General features: G+C 35.8%; 2 protein-coding genes across 18 annotated transcripts; both read right to left on the reverse strand.

Annotated features, from left to right (window-relative positions):
- Positions 1-803: 803 nt before the first annotated feature.
- On the reverse strand, positions 804-2262 carry LOC148801083 (loganic acid O-methyltransferase-like). Its single transcript, XM_088899719.1, has 2 exons — positions 2040-2262; positions 804-1928 (listed from the first exon to the last, which is right to left on the reverse strand). The coding sequence occupies exons 1-2, from the start codon at positions 2130-2132 to the stop codon at positions 921-923; spliced, it is 1101 nt and encodes a 366-aa protein (XP_088755845.1). The 5' UTR covers positions 2133-2262; the 3' UTR covers positions 804-920.
- Positions 2263-7177: 4915 nt separating this feature from the next.
- Positions 7178-11230, reverse strand: LOC104610874 (protein Iojap, chloroplastic-like). 17 transcript variants are annotated; one of them, XM_088899738.1, is made up of 8 exons: positions 10495-11230; positions 10215-10341; positions 9684-9822; positions 9064-9574; positions 8620-8685; positions 8373-8528; positions 7778-7870; positions 7178-7668 (listed from the first exon to the last, which is right to left on the reverse strand). In XM_088899738.1, exons 1-4 carry the CDS (start codon positions 10702-10704, stop codon positions 9436-9438), a joined length of 615 nt encoding a protein of 204 aa, XP_088755864.1. In that variant the 5' UTR covers positions 10705-11230; the 3' UTR covers positions 7178-7668; positions 7778-7870; positions 8373-8528; positions 8620-8685; positions 9064-9435. The 17 variants fall into 17 exon arrangements, 15 of the variants coding, with proteins under 15 accessions (XP_088755864.1, XP_088755868.1, XP_088755867.1 ...); XM_088899742.1 differs by having other exon boundaries at positions 7178-7329; positions 7432-7447; positions 7552-7668; positions 8373-9574; XM_088899741.1 differs by having other exon boundaries at positions 7178-7329; positions 7432-7455; positions 7552-7668; positions 8373-9574.
- Positions 11231-14318: the final 3088 nt, after the last annotated feature.

A 14318-nucleotide genomic window follows, 5' to 3' on the forward strand; every position in this document is an offset into this window, starting at 1 on the left:
TTGTTTTTTTTTTTTCTTCGGACATACATCTAGCCAGAAATTCATATGGACTACGCTGTTACTGGGTCATACTAATCATGTACAGCTACGCCCAATTAGTTTAGAGCAATTAATATTGTAGCCATGCCAATCCCTTGTGTAGAGGTTGTGAGGAGATCAGATTGGCGCCCTACAAGTGCCCCATATACACATTTCAACATGTATTGGAAACACCTTCTGCAGTTATCAATATTATATTTGGCTTCATAAACACTCTACATGTACCTCTCAATGTGCATTGCGAATATTTCTCGACGTTGTTAGTGGAAGATATTTCTAATACACGGTTGGGATATGCTGTTGGGTATCCTCTGTGAGACACATATGTGAATTCGTAGTTATCCCAATACACGGATGGGAGGTGATGTCGGTTACGCAGCATCTCTTGTATTGAGGAGGCATGAATTCAAAACATCAAACCATGAAAAAGCAGGCTTTCCTATCACTAACCCCATTAATCTACTATAACCAACGCAGTGTTTAGTATGTTTGGTTCTTTTACCTAAAACATTTTAGGCTCATCAATTAAAATTGCATACTACTGTTATTTGAAGGTTGATATATTTGTATCTAGATGAACCAATCATAGTCAGCTCTACCAGTCCATCTTGGTGATTATACTCTTTAGGGCTCATTCGATTTTTGGATTTTGAGAGGAAAAAATTGGTCAATCAAATAAATTTTTTTTTTTAAATTTACGTAGGATCTATGAAAATTTTAAATAAAAAATTATACTCTTTGCGGTCCAATCTACATGCCGATACCCTAAAAAACTTGTAATATTAATGAAATTACATGGTCATAGTCATACAGTCCACAAAGATGAAAAAAAAAAAAAAAAAGAAAGCTTATTTCGACTTTATTGGGGTCTTGGTACCGTTTTAATCAGTCATCTTGCGCTTGAGAACGATAAACAATTGAATCCCTTTCGTATAGTCTAAGTCCAAAATATAGGAAAACCGCCCAAGTTTCTCAGAGAACCGGTCGAACAGTTCGTCTATGTTCTCACTTCCGAAGTGTTCCTTGATGATTCCCTCCATGCCAGCTCTCAAGTGCATCGAACAGGTTTGCTCAGTCAGGGCGACTGTATTCCTTGTTACGTTGCTGACCTGCTCCAGTCTCTCGATGCTGAATAACCCATTTCTCCCTACCAGATCTACAAGCTCTTGGGAAGAAGTCATGTACAAGGGGAAGTTGAAGGAGTCTACTTTGGCTTCATCAGTTAATCCTATCTTTGCCATATCCATGAGGCAGGACCCCAGAAGATCAAATAACATACCAAAAGTGGACTCAGAAGGAGGGATCCCATTCGGGAGTCCTGGCAGGATAAGGACCATCAGCCCTCCAGAAACAAGCTCTGTTGCTCTTGCAGAAAGAAAGGTCCCCATGTCCTTGGCGAATTGAGTTGAATAAGCCTCAATCACTTCCTTTGAGGCACTTGTGTAATGGACTTTCCCTTTGTTGTATGCAGGAGAGCTTTTGTCTGTCACCTCCTTCGGTACCTTAGAGAGCCATTGGAGTGCATAAGAGGAGTGCACAAAATCGAGAGAGCCTTCAGGAAACAAGCGACCATAGAAAGACCCCGGAACACCGGCCATGAAGTATCGCCTGTCGGCAGGGAGGGAGGCGAAGAGTGTGTTGAAATCATTTGAGACATGGTCGTTGAAGAAGACCTGAAATTCCAGAATGCAAGAACTTAGGCCTTCAGTTTGGTACTTGAGCTCTACGGCTTCAATTATGTTCTGCACTGCAAAAAATGTATTAGGTCCAACCGAACAGCCCAAATCCGCAATACGAAATGGGTAGGAAGTAGAAGAGATGTGTTTGATGTCAAGCTTCTTGGAGATTTCTTCAGAAACCATTTCTTTGGAAGCATTTATGCCTACTCTCTGCAAAGCAGATCAAGTTTTCTCTTGCGTCAACGTCATTATCAGAATCAGAAAGGATCCTAAAACAGGAAAGACGAGTTCTGTGATATAATTGAAACTTTACAAAGGTACCTGATAATAGGAATTTTTGGTGTAGCTATACTGGCCATCTCCTCCATTCATGGGATGTGCATCAGCTGTAACACCGATCTTCTCAACTTCCATCTCTCTCTCTCAAACACAAACTGAAACAAATTAAGTTTATTTATAGGCAGCAGCCGTAGAGCTTGCTTCAATTCAAGGAGAGGGGATGCGAATCCCTCGTGACTGGAATGTTGAAACATGTATTATGAGTGAATTATTTATTTGGAAGACAATTAGACATCTAGAAGCCTTGAAAATTTGGGTGTTTTAAGGGTTCATTTGGATTTTAGTAATAAACTTGGGGGACCCAGCTGATGCATGGGATTTATTAAGCAAAAACTAAATAATAGAAAGTCATTTACTAAAATATCCCTTATAGTTTCATGGATTTACTAAAATATATCATATAGTTCAAATTTTACTAAAACACCACTTATAATTTACAACGGATTTAATTAATCTTCAACTAGATGATAGTAAAAAATGACAGTGTTGACCTTAATGTTCATTTAAATAAATTTAATCAGAAGAAAATAACAATATAAATACCATTTTTTCCCTTAATAAGATACGGGCAACCATTTTATTGGCTATATTTAGTCAATTTTGTTTTCTGTACAAAAAAAGTGTTAAGGGTATATTTGGAATAAAAATTATGGTCCTAATGGCAAAACAAACACTCCTTAATGAAATGTTGATTAAGTAAATAAGTTACAAAATATATGTGATGTTTTGGTAAAATGAAAACTATAAGGTACGCTTAAGTAAATATTTAAAACTATAAGGTGTGTAGTAAAGGCAACGGGATAAGGAACATATTCCCTGTCCTCGACCTCGATTATGAAATTAACCCTAGTCCCTGATCCCTGATGGGGATGGATTCCCTGTGGGGACCCGAATCTCCAAAATGTTTTCAGATAATAGTATTTTTTTAAATAAATAAAAAATTAAATTATAAATAATGTTTTAAATATAATTGGGGTTGAGGCAGGGTGGGGACCTAAATCCCTGTCCCCATTCCTAGCCCTAATCCCGACCTTGACCCCAACCGGGGATTCCTATTAATCCGTGTCCTCGCCCTCACCCTACCAAAACAATCTTCATCCCCGCCCCATTGGGTTGGGGAAGTTAGGTCCCTCTCTTGAATGGGGAAAATTGCCATCCCTAAAGGTGTTTTCTAGTAAATGAACCTAATAGAAACATATAAGAGTATACAATTGTTTTATATTTTATTTTTAAATAATTAATAATTATTCATATTTTATATAGTACTTTTAATAAAATTTTTATAATACAAAAATAACAATAATTAATTTTAGTTAGTTTTATTTATCAAACTGATGAAACCGACTAACCTTAATAACTCGACCTGAGTTGGTTGGTTAAAAAATAACAATAATTAATTTCAGTCAGGTCGAGTTAATCAGGTTGGTCGGTTAGGTCGAATTAGGTATACAATTCAACCAAGTTGGATCAGTTTCACTTTGGCCATTTCTAAACCGATCAAAATCGAACAACTTAACCATGGGTATATATATATATATATTAATATTTTATATTTTAAATATGGAAAAGTGGGAAAATTCCCATATTTATTTGTCTAAAATGTTTTATATCATAAACCTAATTTTTAAATTTATTTTTTAATAATTGCACTATAATTTTTAAGTGGGTCGATTTTCATAAAAGGTTAGTTGGTTTCAACTGACCAACTCCCTAACCTAACCACATCAATTTGGTTGGCCAAATAGCCTACGATCAAACCAAACAAAATCATGAACACTCATAATTTCAACTAAAATAATAGCCTCATCTCTGATAAATAACAATGGTTTAATCTCAAAAAATTATTGAAAATTTATAACGAAAATATACAATTATTGAAAATATATTGATAATGAAAAATACAATAATTATAGAAATTACAAAAATACAATAAGTACTAAAAATATATTAACTTAGTCAATAAATAGTATAATTTGAAATAATAGTTTAATCTGTAATAAATATTAGTCAATAACTTATAATAAAAATACAATAAGTACAATAAAAATTTGGATATTAAATTATTACTCGGCCTAAAATACAGAATACCTATTAAAAATTTTCCTAATTTAAAATTTTGAAAATAAATATTTTTTTATGCCAATACTTGCCCTTAACTTCACATCTAGGAAATGAAAGTTAAATCAGTACATTATGATAGTACATGATATAATGTTAATGCTAGGTGAAGGGTAGTTATCTAAATATTATTATCTTTAGATTTAATCACTGAATTAAAGCATCTAAAGGCTTCAAAAAATAAAAAATTTAAAGAAATATAGTAAAAAATGTTTTCAAAATCATAATATTTTTCATCTTTAATTTAAAGTCAAAGGGTTCGAGTCTAACAACATTGATTAGCAGGGATGTGTGCCCACATAAGTCCACAATTTCGGCTTAAAAACATATCCAAAGAAAATAAATTCCAAGAAAGAGGATAGCGATCAGCTTTTTGTTTTTGTCTAAGCATATATAGCGTATTGTGCAAGGCATTGCAAATAAGGACACAAAGTGTTGAAAATCATGAAAGAATAATGTTGTTAAGTCAGGACTTTGAATCACTGGCTACCGTCTGTTACAGAGAAAATAAATTTTAATTCAAAATAAAAACATATTTAAAATGTTGTTGTTTCTACATTGAAAATCAAACCTAATTTAGTCGACATCTTTTTTCTTCGAAAGCCCAAAGGCTAAACCCATTCATTCAAAGGGTCCAACGAAGATATATAAGGTGGAGACAATAACCTCGGTGATAAGGGTGTCAATGGACCGGTTTTGGATTAGATGTTGTCCAGTCTAAAATCAATTTTGATGGATTGAATGGACCAATAAGACATATTAGATTGGATTAATCTGCTCCAAACCATTTATTATATTGGATTGGACATGATTCGTCTGTAACAAATTTATATTGGATTGGGTTGGAGTCGGCCAATATCTGATCTATTGATATAAGATAAGAATATATGTGTCAATCGATCGGGTTTGGGTTGAAAGTAATCTAAATCAAATGATTTTAAACAAATTGGATAGTCTAGACATTGAATTGGACTAGTCCAAATTGGACCAAAACATTCATTGGACTGGATGGAACCTGATCCATTTATATAATGGACTCACATTGGACGAGATCGGATTGGACCAAATCCAGTCCAATTGACACCCCTACTGGGTGATAGGAGGTGTATACCATTGTACAGGGTACGCTTGCAATAAATGCTCCTCTATATTAGTGATCGGCCAAATGTTATGATAATGTCATTGCCGAGGCCGAAGTGGCGAGAATACCCTCGTGAGATTCCATGTGTCACCATTTGGTGGGCCAATCAAATATACACATATGACTTGCCCCCACTCGATGCCGACTTGCCGAGGCCAAGGCCGAAGCCAATGGGGCTTATAGGGCAATGCAGTCAATTCATGCCGGGCCCCTCGTAAAGGACTATGATACTTCTAGGGTGGACGGGGTAATGTAGTCGACAATTCGTTGTCCGTCTATGATTAGAAGAAAAAATTTTTCTCTATACGATGTCCTGAGAGTTGGTCCTTCCGATTCAATTGGAGGGACCCAAATCGGGCCAGATGCAGTGGCCAAAAGGATGGCATGAAGCTGCAATGTTGAGGAGTCGGCAATGTTGAATCGGCTTCGGTTAAGCAAGACGATTCATGCCAGATCCCTAGTAAAGAAAGAGGCCTTGGTAAAGGCCACCCTTAGTCCTGCCCCATTTGGTAGGAACATTCCCATTGTCTATAATTTTGGGCTCCTTTTGCATTCTACATATTTATATTTATACTCTTTCTAAAATTGAGCCTACAAATGCAAATATAAATGGTATAAATACATACAAATAATATAAAACAGGATTTTGCACTCTACATATTTGCATTTTTACTCCTTCCAAACTGAGCCTACATATTTATATCTCTACTCTTTCAAAAGTAAGCCTTAAGGAATTGGCGTCATGATGGACATGAGTAGGGCAATAACCGGGATCGGATTCATCAACATTCAAATTTGAGCTTATTAATGTAAACTTGAATCCAAATCCAAAGAAAATAGGATCCTATCAGACCTAGATCATATTCAGATTCCAGCTCTACTTCATTTATGAAAATAAATGAAAAATAAAAATTTATTACTTTTTAACAATATATAATAAATTAATATATATATCATATATTTTTATATTTTATATATTAAAATCAATAAATAATTAAATTTGTATTTTAATCGAATAATTGAATTGAATGCCAAATCGGATTCTAGAGTTTCAAAGTTTATTGACAACCCTTGACGTGATTAAAAAAAAAGATTGGAAATAATGGATGGACCTTCTCGCATATAAGGGTGTATTTTGTAGTATGAATGAAAAATTGAGTGGTGTAAACCGGTCCACACCACACCACAATTCCCAACTATTCTGAACTGTGGGCAAACTATGTGGATTAAAACAGCCCACATCCATAGTGGTGTAGACCAGTCCATGTCACAATTTTTTATTCCATGTATCACATATACAATTTATGAAGTAATCTACACAGTCAATCATAAATGTCTAATTTTTATAATTTATATGAAAAATAAAAGGCTTTGACAATTGAATATTAGTTTCAACAAACACTACAAGAAAATCAGTCAAAGCCGACGGTCATTGGGCATTAAGACTGCCGCCTTAGATCTAAGGCGACGGTCTTAAGGCTGCCCCCTAAACCACTATCGAGTTAGGTCAAGACTGCGAGCTTAGAGAGAAAAAACTGCCGCCCTTGAAGACCGGTCTAAACCATTTCAATTTACTCTAAAGCATAGGTCCTATTTGACTGCCACCTTAGGTTTATCAATTCGTTGCTTCAATTTTTAGGTGGCGGTCCAGACCGCCGGCAGAGGTCCTATTTGATCACTATCTTATATCTTGTTCATGGCTAAACCGACGGTTACGTGACCACTAGCTTTGATATATTTTCTTAATTTTTATTTTATTTTAATTACATGACAAATCTCATTTTAATACCTATTCAATACAAATCTCATGACAATTGATGCAGAAAAAACAATTTAAAAATGCAATTAAAAACAAAATCTATTAGTTAAATTATTAATTATTATAATATCCAAAACAAATTGTTTAAATACAATATCCAATTGACCTAAAAGTACAAGGAATTTAAAAAGATCAATTTCCCTAATAATGTAACACGTCTTCCAATGCAAATCCACTTAACATAATGGTTGAACCTGCAAATCATACCATATAGATTGTTTTAGAATGTAAAGTAAATGATATATCAATAAAAAATGTATAAAATAGAGAATTAATGGTGTAAGTCAAGATATCACCTTTGCAAAGATAAACCTGCAGTTCTTTGCAAAGAGTAAAAACATGAGATTTCCATCAGTCAACCACCAAGTTTGTTTCAAAAACTTTTGTTCTATTTGGTTTTCCTTATTGATACATACCGTTAATTGTTACTCAGAAACATTTGACAGATGAAAGGGGTCCGACCAATCTAACCATGGAGAGACCTGGGTTCTACCTATATGTTAATTATTACCCCAAAACTGTACACATCAGATCTGAAAGATTCCACATGAAAAAGAATAAATCAATATTTGTTCAGATCTTATCTTTAAGAAAAATAAAATTATAACAAAACAATCAAATCAATGATGCAAGGTTCCTTACTTCTATCTGGAAGGCTCATTGAGGAGAACTTTCGGGGAGTTACTGGACCGAATGTGATATTAGTACAACACTCCTCAACAAATCCCTTGTGTGCTGCAGAAATAGAAAATGATCAAAACAGGCAGAACAAGAAATAACTAACTGGTGGCTCCCTTCAATGCCTTCATGTAACCAACAGATATGTTTTGGTTGTTAAAACATAACTAAACTCCTTGGATTAACTAAGAAGCAGATACAAAGAGATATTTATGTCTTTTATCATAAAGTTCAATTCACTTGGAAACATAAAACATCACAAACAAGGATTAACAGACCCAACTCCCTCCAAACTTGATTTACGAATATCTAACATTTGTTTTGTTTTACAAACCCGCAAGTATTAACAAAACAGTGTTTATTTGAGAAAATTTTAATAATATTGCTTCAAAGCAATGTCTGTTTTTTACATTTAGGACGGAAGACGAAGCTGTGATTTTGATCTTAGAATTTTCTCACTGTCTTTGTATGTATAGATTACAAATTACTGTTGAAAGCGTCGATTCTGTTAATTTTGAATTGCCCCTTGCTGATTGAAAAATAAAGGAACAACACTCACCATACATGATTAATTATATCCAAAAGTCATGGCTGCAACTTTTTGGCTGACTTATGATCAATCAACCCCAGCAAAACTCAAAAGGTTTGTTCTCAATGCAAAACTCAGGCAATCATTAACTGCTATCCATATTCAAGATGCATGACATTCAACCACCTGCATCAATCAGAAGCTTGAGATTGCTTGGGGAGTTACAGAAGGATTTTCAGCTGCGAAATGATGACTGGTTATCAAAGGGTAACTCTACAGGTGTTGCATCCAGGTTGTAGAAAGCTCGCTGTTGGGGAATTCTTTATGTGGACAACTACATCACCTGTCAAGAAACAAGTTATCACTGATTGTTATTTGAAATAAAAATGCTCCAACTTCAATAAAAATGCAAAATAGTTTTAAAAGGAACATGTGAAGAATATTGTGAAGATGGTTTGCCGGAATAAGCATGAAAAGGCAAGATTAGGTTATCAATAAGATTACAGGTCCCAAAGCATGATAAAACAGGGTTTCAACATGAGAAACTTCTCTAAAGTTTCAACTTTATTTTATTCAACAAGATTTTCCCAAGAAAAAAAAAGAATTCAAACTTCTTCTAATGTTAACAGCATATATGGTATCCCCATCTCAAATTTCTTCTGCACTGAAGGACCATCAAGAGCTATTAAGCACTCAACTCAAGTAGGAAAATAAGACTAACCAGCAACACTCAGGTTTGATGGAAGGAGTTCTAAAGCTTCTGAACTCCAATCCTTCATATGTACACTGAAATTGGAGAACTCATGCGGTCTTGGTATCCCCACTCTGAGGGAAAACCTTCTTGGTTTCAAACATTAATGACCGGGTTGATCATCATCCAGCCTTAATAACCAAGCTTCCACAATGCAGTCCTGCATGGCTGCGTCTAGAAACTGACAATCATCAACAGAAGTTTAATCCAAGAGATGCCCCCTCTACAGTTATAATATTGAATCTGCTGAAGGCATACTAGCTCTCGGATGCAACAGAATTGCAATGTTACCAAAGGTGATTTGGCTGTGTCAAGAATTCATAGCATGAGTTATAGTTCAGTTTACAGTTTTTCATCGCCAGTGCCAGGAAATAAGAAATTAGAGCACTTGCCAAAATCCAATACAGTCCACGAGTTGGATTTAGTGTCACCTGATGGGACTTTTCTATATTGTTTCTCAGCTAGATCTCTTATTTTGAACCTACATATTAAAATCAAAGTGGAAAAAGGTGATGCATATATAAGTTATCCGTAACTCCTACCAATGATTAAGTTATCATTCTTATACACATAAGACTTCAACCACATACCCAATAGCATCAATCTGAGGGCGTGAAAAGGCTGTGGCAATGATAAAAAACCAAGTCCAATAAACTAGAGGCTTCACAAAGAGAACACGGATATCTGCACCCTTTACTTCGCTTGCAACCTTGGCCAGAGCCACAACAGCTACGCGAATAGCAGAGAAAAAAAAGTAAACTCTATCCTTTAAGTCCACCAAATTGCTAAATATATGAGTTTTCTTTAATAAGAATAGGTTCATGAAATTGTAGAAAGCTGATGAAATAGGAGATTTCTTCCACATTTCATGAAAGTGTCAAACTCTTCCTCTTATGTAGAATGTGTAGGGTCTTCATAGTTTGAAAATGGAACCACTCCCTGGCGGGTTGTTGCTAAGATTTTTGAAAACTTGAAAAAAGGGAAAGAAAACTCATATCGGGTGACCCAAGAATGGGTACAACAGTTTTAGGTCCCCAAAATCATTGCTAAAATAATGCAAATTACTGGTCAGTTATAACGGGTTCAAACAAGTTTGAGGTCTGAGACACAAATATACAAACATGACAGGTTCTCAGCATCGTCGTCGGCTTCTGCACCAGGTGTTTTTCTATCGTTTCTTTTGTAAACCACCTTCCCATACAAGTCCAACAATCCGTCGAACATATCGTCTGTGTCTCCACTAACACTCTGCAAAAATGCAACAGACCAACTTATTATCGTGAATCAGAGCCAATGACGTTATTGAAGCAACAGAAATAGCTTTCTTAGCATTGAAAAGATGCATAAGATCAATATCATAGATTCCAATTACCGAATGAATGGTAAAGGAGAAAAACTTACGTCATTGGGTCTGTTGTGGGTGTATGGGAGAAGGAACGAAGCAAGGCGGGCGTGTGAAAATGGTAAAGATGGCTTTGTATTCTTTCTCTTAATGGAGGAGAAATTCATGGATTGAGTTGCTGTTTCGACTATAGGGCGGACAAGGACAGTAGGAGGAAGGGGGATGACAGAAGAGGGAGTTAGAGAACAGGGATCCAGCAACGCATGCATTTTTTATAACAATGCAGTTTTAGAGAGAGAGAGAGAGAGAGAGAGGGAACGAAGAGAATGAAAAAGGAAGAGGAATAGCAAAAAATAGAGAACCAGTCTGCTTGGAGAAGATGTAAAGAATCAATCATTCGTCCAAGAGGAGATTTGGCTTTTCGCGTGATAGTCTTTGGGCGCCAAACCTAAAATAGCGACCACTTTCTTTTGTCCACCAAATATGCGAGGGTAAAAATCGATTAGAGAAAAAGTGAAGAAGAATAAGATTTTGGATAGATAGATCTTACCCTTCACCGCTGCAATTATTTTTAGAGCGAAGAAGAAGAAGAAGAAGAAGAAGAAGAAGAAGATTTTGAGAGGGAAAGAGATCGATCTTACCTATTTTCAGAGAGAGAGAGAGAGAATGAGAGATTGATCGTTCCCTTCGTCAAAACTAGGCAACACGAATTTTGTCGAATGCGGGAGTCCAGAGATCTTATGGAGTTTAGATCTCGCGAGTTATTTAAACCGGATAAAATCCGGTTCAAGCATAAAATCCGGCGTGCGAGTTATAAAGACCGCTGCTCAAGTTTTATTTTAATTTTCTTGGTACGTTAACTTTCTTTATAGCTTAGATCATTTTTCTTGTAGTGAAAAATGGTAATAAAATAATTTAAAAAAATAAAAAATATTATTTTTATCTTTTATTTACCCTTCAGCCAAGTGTTAGTTTTTAAGTATTTAATTTGCATATGTTAATACATTTTCCCTAATGTTTCTCCTGCATCTTAGAAATTCTAATGAAACTTCTCATTTTGAAGAATTAAAATTTTTCCTAAAATGGAAATTCCTCACCTTGTCAACCACAACTCATGTTGGATCTCACCTAAGTGGTGTAAGTGGCAGAAGTCCTATTTGTCCATTGGGCACAATGTAGGGACATATCTTCTATTAAATAATGAAAACAAAACACAACATCTATCAATTTTTTTTTCTCACTTCTAAAATCCAGATTTTTCTTAGCCTTCCCTAACCTTATTCATAATGCCAATCACCTTTTTTTCTCATTTCAAGGAAAAACAACATCTATCCATAGACCATGTGGACAACATGAAGACAATTGCAGTTGTTCTTTGATTATTCTTTCAAAACGTAAAGCTTCTCTGCTAATGTGATGAATCATGCTTGGTGATCCATGTTACAAATCTTTATATTGTAGGGTTGTCCTTCGAATAAGAGTTCTCTTCAAAGGATTTGATACCGACTTTTGGAATTGGAAAGGTGTTATTGTTTGTGCCTCTAGATGAAATGGTTTTAGAACTTGGAGACTCAAAGTTGTATTTCGGTGGGGGTGTTCGGGAGAAAAACCACAAGAGAAGATGAAGAATTGGAAAGAAAAAGAAATGGCGGTGGAAAAAGAGGGAGTAATACCACCGAAATCAATATCAACAACAGAAACAAAAGAAAAAGAAATAGCGAATAAAGCCTGGAGGAGCACTTCAGTGGTGGAGAGGTTAATGGTAAAATGCAGGGTTTCGATTGTGAATGTGAAACATAATACCAAAAATAAATTGTGGATAGGGCTCTTTCATGGCAAATACCCGTTGCTGCTGATATTTTAGAGTGTGGACAGAGCTGGTCTACGATATAGTATGAACTAATCCCATCCATGCCCAACTGAACTGCATATTCATCCCATGGCATGAACCAAACGGTCCAACCACGAGATGAATACACTACCGAACACTGCCAAAATTCTCCGCCAATAGAACAACCGAATCTCCTTCGATGATAATACCATTGAAAATTTGAAATCAAGTGATTGGTGAAGTCTGAAGCCATATTGTTCACATTATTTTAATTGAGTTTGGATCATTTAACCATAAAGCGCTGGTCACATCTGGTGCACAAGACACCATAGTCACACAGGATCTTGTAGCAAGAAGATTCACAGTCTCTTTAGCAAATTAAACAAAAGAAAAAGAAGAATAAGAAAAACAATCTAGTAACTTCCAAGACTTATCGGGGACAGGATGATGAACTGAAGACACATCATACACTTATAGTTTGTTTGGTTGCTACGACACAAATGAGAAATAAAGAATATTCGGGTTAGGTTCTTTGAAACTCGTGTTTGTTTGATGGAATAGTGTGAGAAATAATGGGACGTCACTTCATAAAAACAAGGATGAGTAAAGGTGTAAGTCAAGCCGGGGCCGCTCATGGCCCGGCATGACCTAACACAATTTTGGCCCAGTCTGGCACGAAGAACCACGGGTCGTGTTGGGCCTAGTATGGAGGTCTGTGCCATGTTGGGTTGGGGGTTTGAGGCCCATGGGCCAGTACGGCACGGCCCACCACGGGTCGACACGGCACAGCTTGCGGGGCGGCCCGCTCGGAATATAGTCGTTGCCCCCCAAAGGGGCCCAACGGCTAGTTTCGGCCTTTTAGAGGGTTTTTTTACAAAAATACCCCCTAATAGCTATAAACAAACATATTATGGGGGGTATTTATGTATTTTTCTTATGGGGGTTGAAAAAATGACATTAATGCCTACCAACAGCTATATAACAACTAGTTTAGAGGGCTTTTTGGGTAAAGTTATAAATAACTTTTCAAGAACCAAAATACCTCTCCTAACAACTAAATAACAGATAGTTTTTTAGGCATTTTAGACAATAGAATTATATTCAATTCCTATAAATAGCCCTATCCTCTACCATTCTCATCACACCAATTCAACAATTCTCTTAATCTCCTCTCTCTCTCTCTCTCTCTCTCTCTCTCTCTCATACTCATACATTCTCAATTCTCTGCAATCTAAGTAGTTCTGATTAGCTCATTGTCTGATTCTACATTCTCCAATTCTTAAGTCTCAACTTTATTAAAGTTTCGACTTTCAACAAGAAAAAGGCTTGCTCAACCAGCTCAAGTATCTCAATTTGGGAGGCTTGGACGTTGAAAGGCTTCAACCATTGAAATCAAGTTGGGATTTTGAACCGGCAATCCGAATAAGTCGAATTAGATTAATTTTTATTTTTTTAGAATTAAAAAATGGCTGACTCTTCTGAAAACCGGTTCCCCAACATATTTACCATGGATGATATTCAATCGCATCATGATAATGTTAGCACTGATGCGATTGATGTCGATGGAAGTGAAACTTTCACCCCCAATACTGATACTAGAGGGAATTTTCAAAGTAGAGGATAATGAGGGGAAGGGGAAAATGGTCATTTGCCAAAAATGTAAGGACTTTAGTTATTGTAGCAAGGGTGGTATGGGTCATTTGATCAGGCATCTTCTCACACATGAGTGAGATTAATATGAAGGGAGAAAAACAACCTGAACATAGATTGGGAGGGGGAGTAGTTTTGGTACTTTTAAATATTTACAAGAAAAAATGAGACGAGAAATTGCTATGTATATTGTACATGCAGAACAACCATTTATATTAGCTGAATATCCAAAGCTAGAAAAATGGTTGCGTAGTTTTGTAAACCCACAATATAAAAAAGTTTCTAGGAATAATATAAGAACTGATGCTTTAAAAAATTTTTATTCATATAAACAAAATTTAATTTCTTTGTTAGAAAATCTTAATTCTAAAGTTGCAATTACTTCGGATGTTTGGACATCCA

The sequence above is a fragment of the Nelumbo nucifera genome, chromosome 3 (assembly GCF_055504915.1).
Source record: "Nelumbo nucifera cultivar China Antique chromosome 3, China Antique-T2T, whole genome shotgun sequence".
Lineage (NCBI taxonomy): Eukaryota > Viridiplantae > Streptophyta > Magnoliopsida > Proteales > Nelumbonaceae > Nelumbo > Nelumbo nucifera.

Bases quoted from the DNA above. Each gene is read 5' to 3' on its own strand.
- LOC148801083 (XM_088899719.1), bottom strand. From the start codon at position 2,132: ATGGAAGTTGAGAAGATCGGTGTTACAGCTGATGCACATCCCATGAAT. The intron at 1,929-2,039 runs GTACCTTTGTAA...TCTGCTTTGCAG, and splicing joins CCAAAAATTCCTATTATCAG to AGAGTAGGCATAAATGCTTC.
- LOC104610874 (XM_088899735.1), bottom strand. From the start codon at position 10,704: ATGCATGCGTTGCTGGATCCCTGTTCTCTAACTCCCTCTTCTGTCATC. The intron at 10,342-10,494 runs GTAAGTTTTTCT...GCATTTTTGCAG, and splicing joins CCCACAACAGACCCAATGAC to AGTGTTAGTGGAGACACAGA. The intron at 9,823-10,214 runs GTTTGTATATTT...CTATTCGCGTAG, and splicing joins CGATGCTGAGAACCTGTCAT to CTGTTGTGGCTCTGGCCAAG.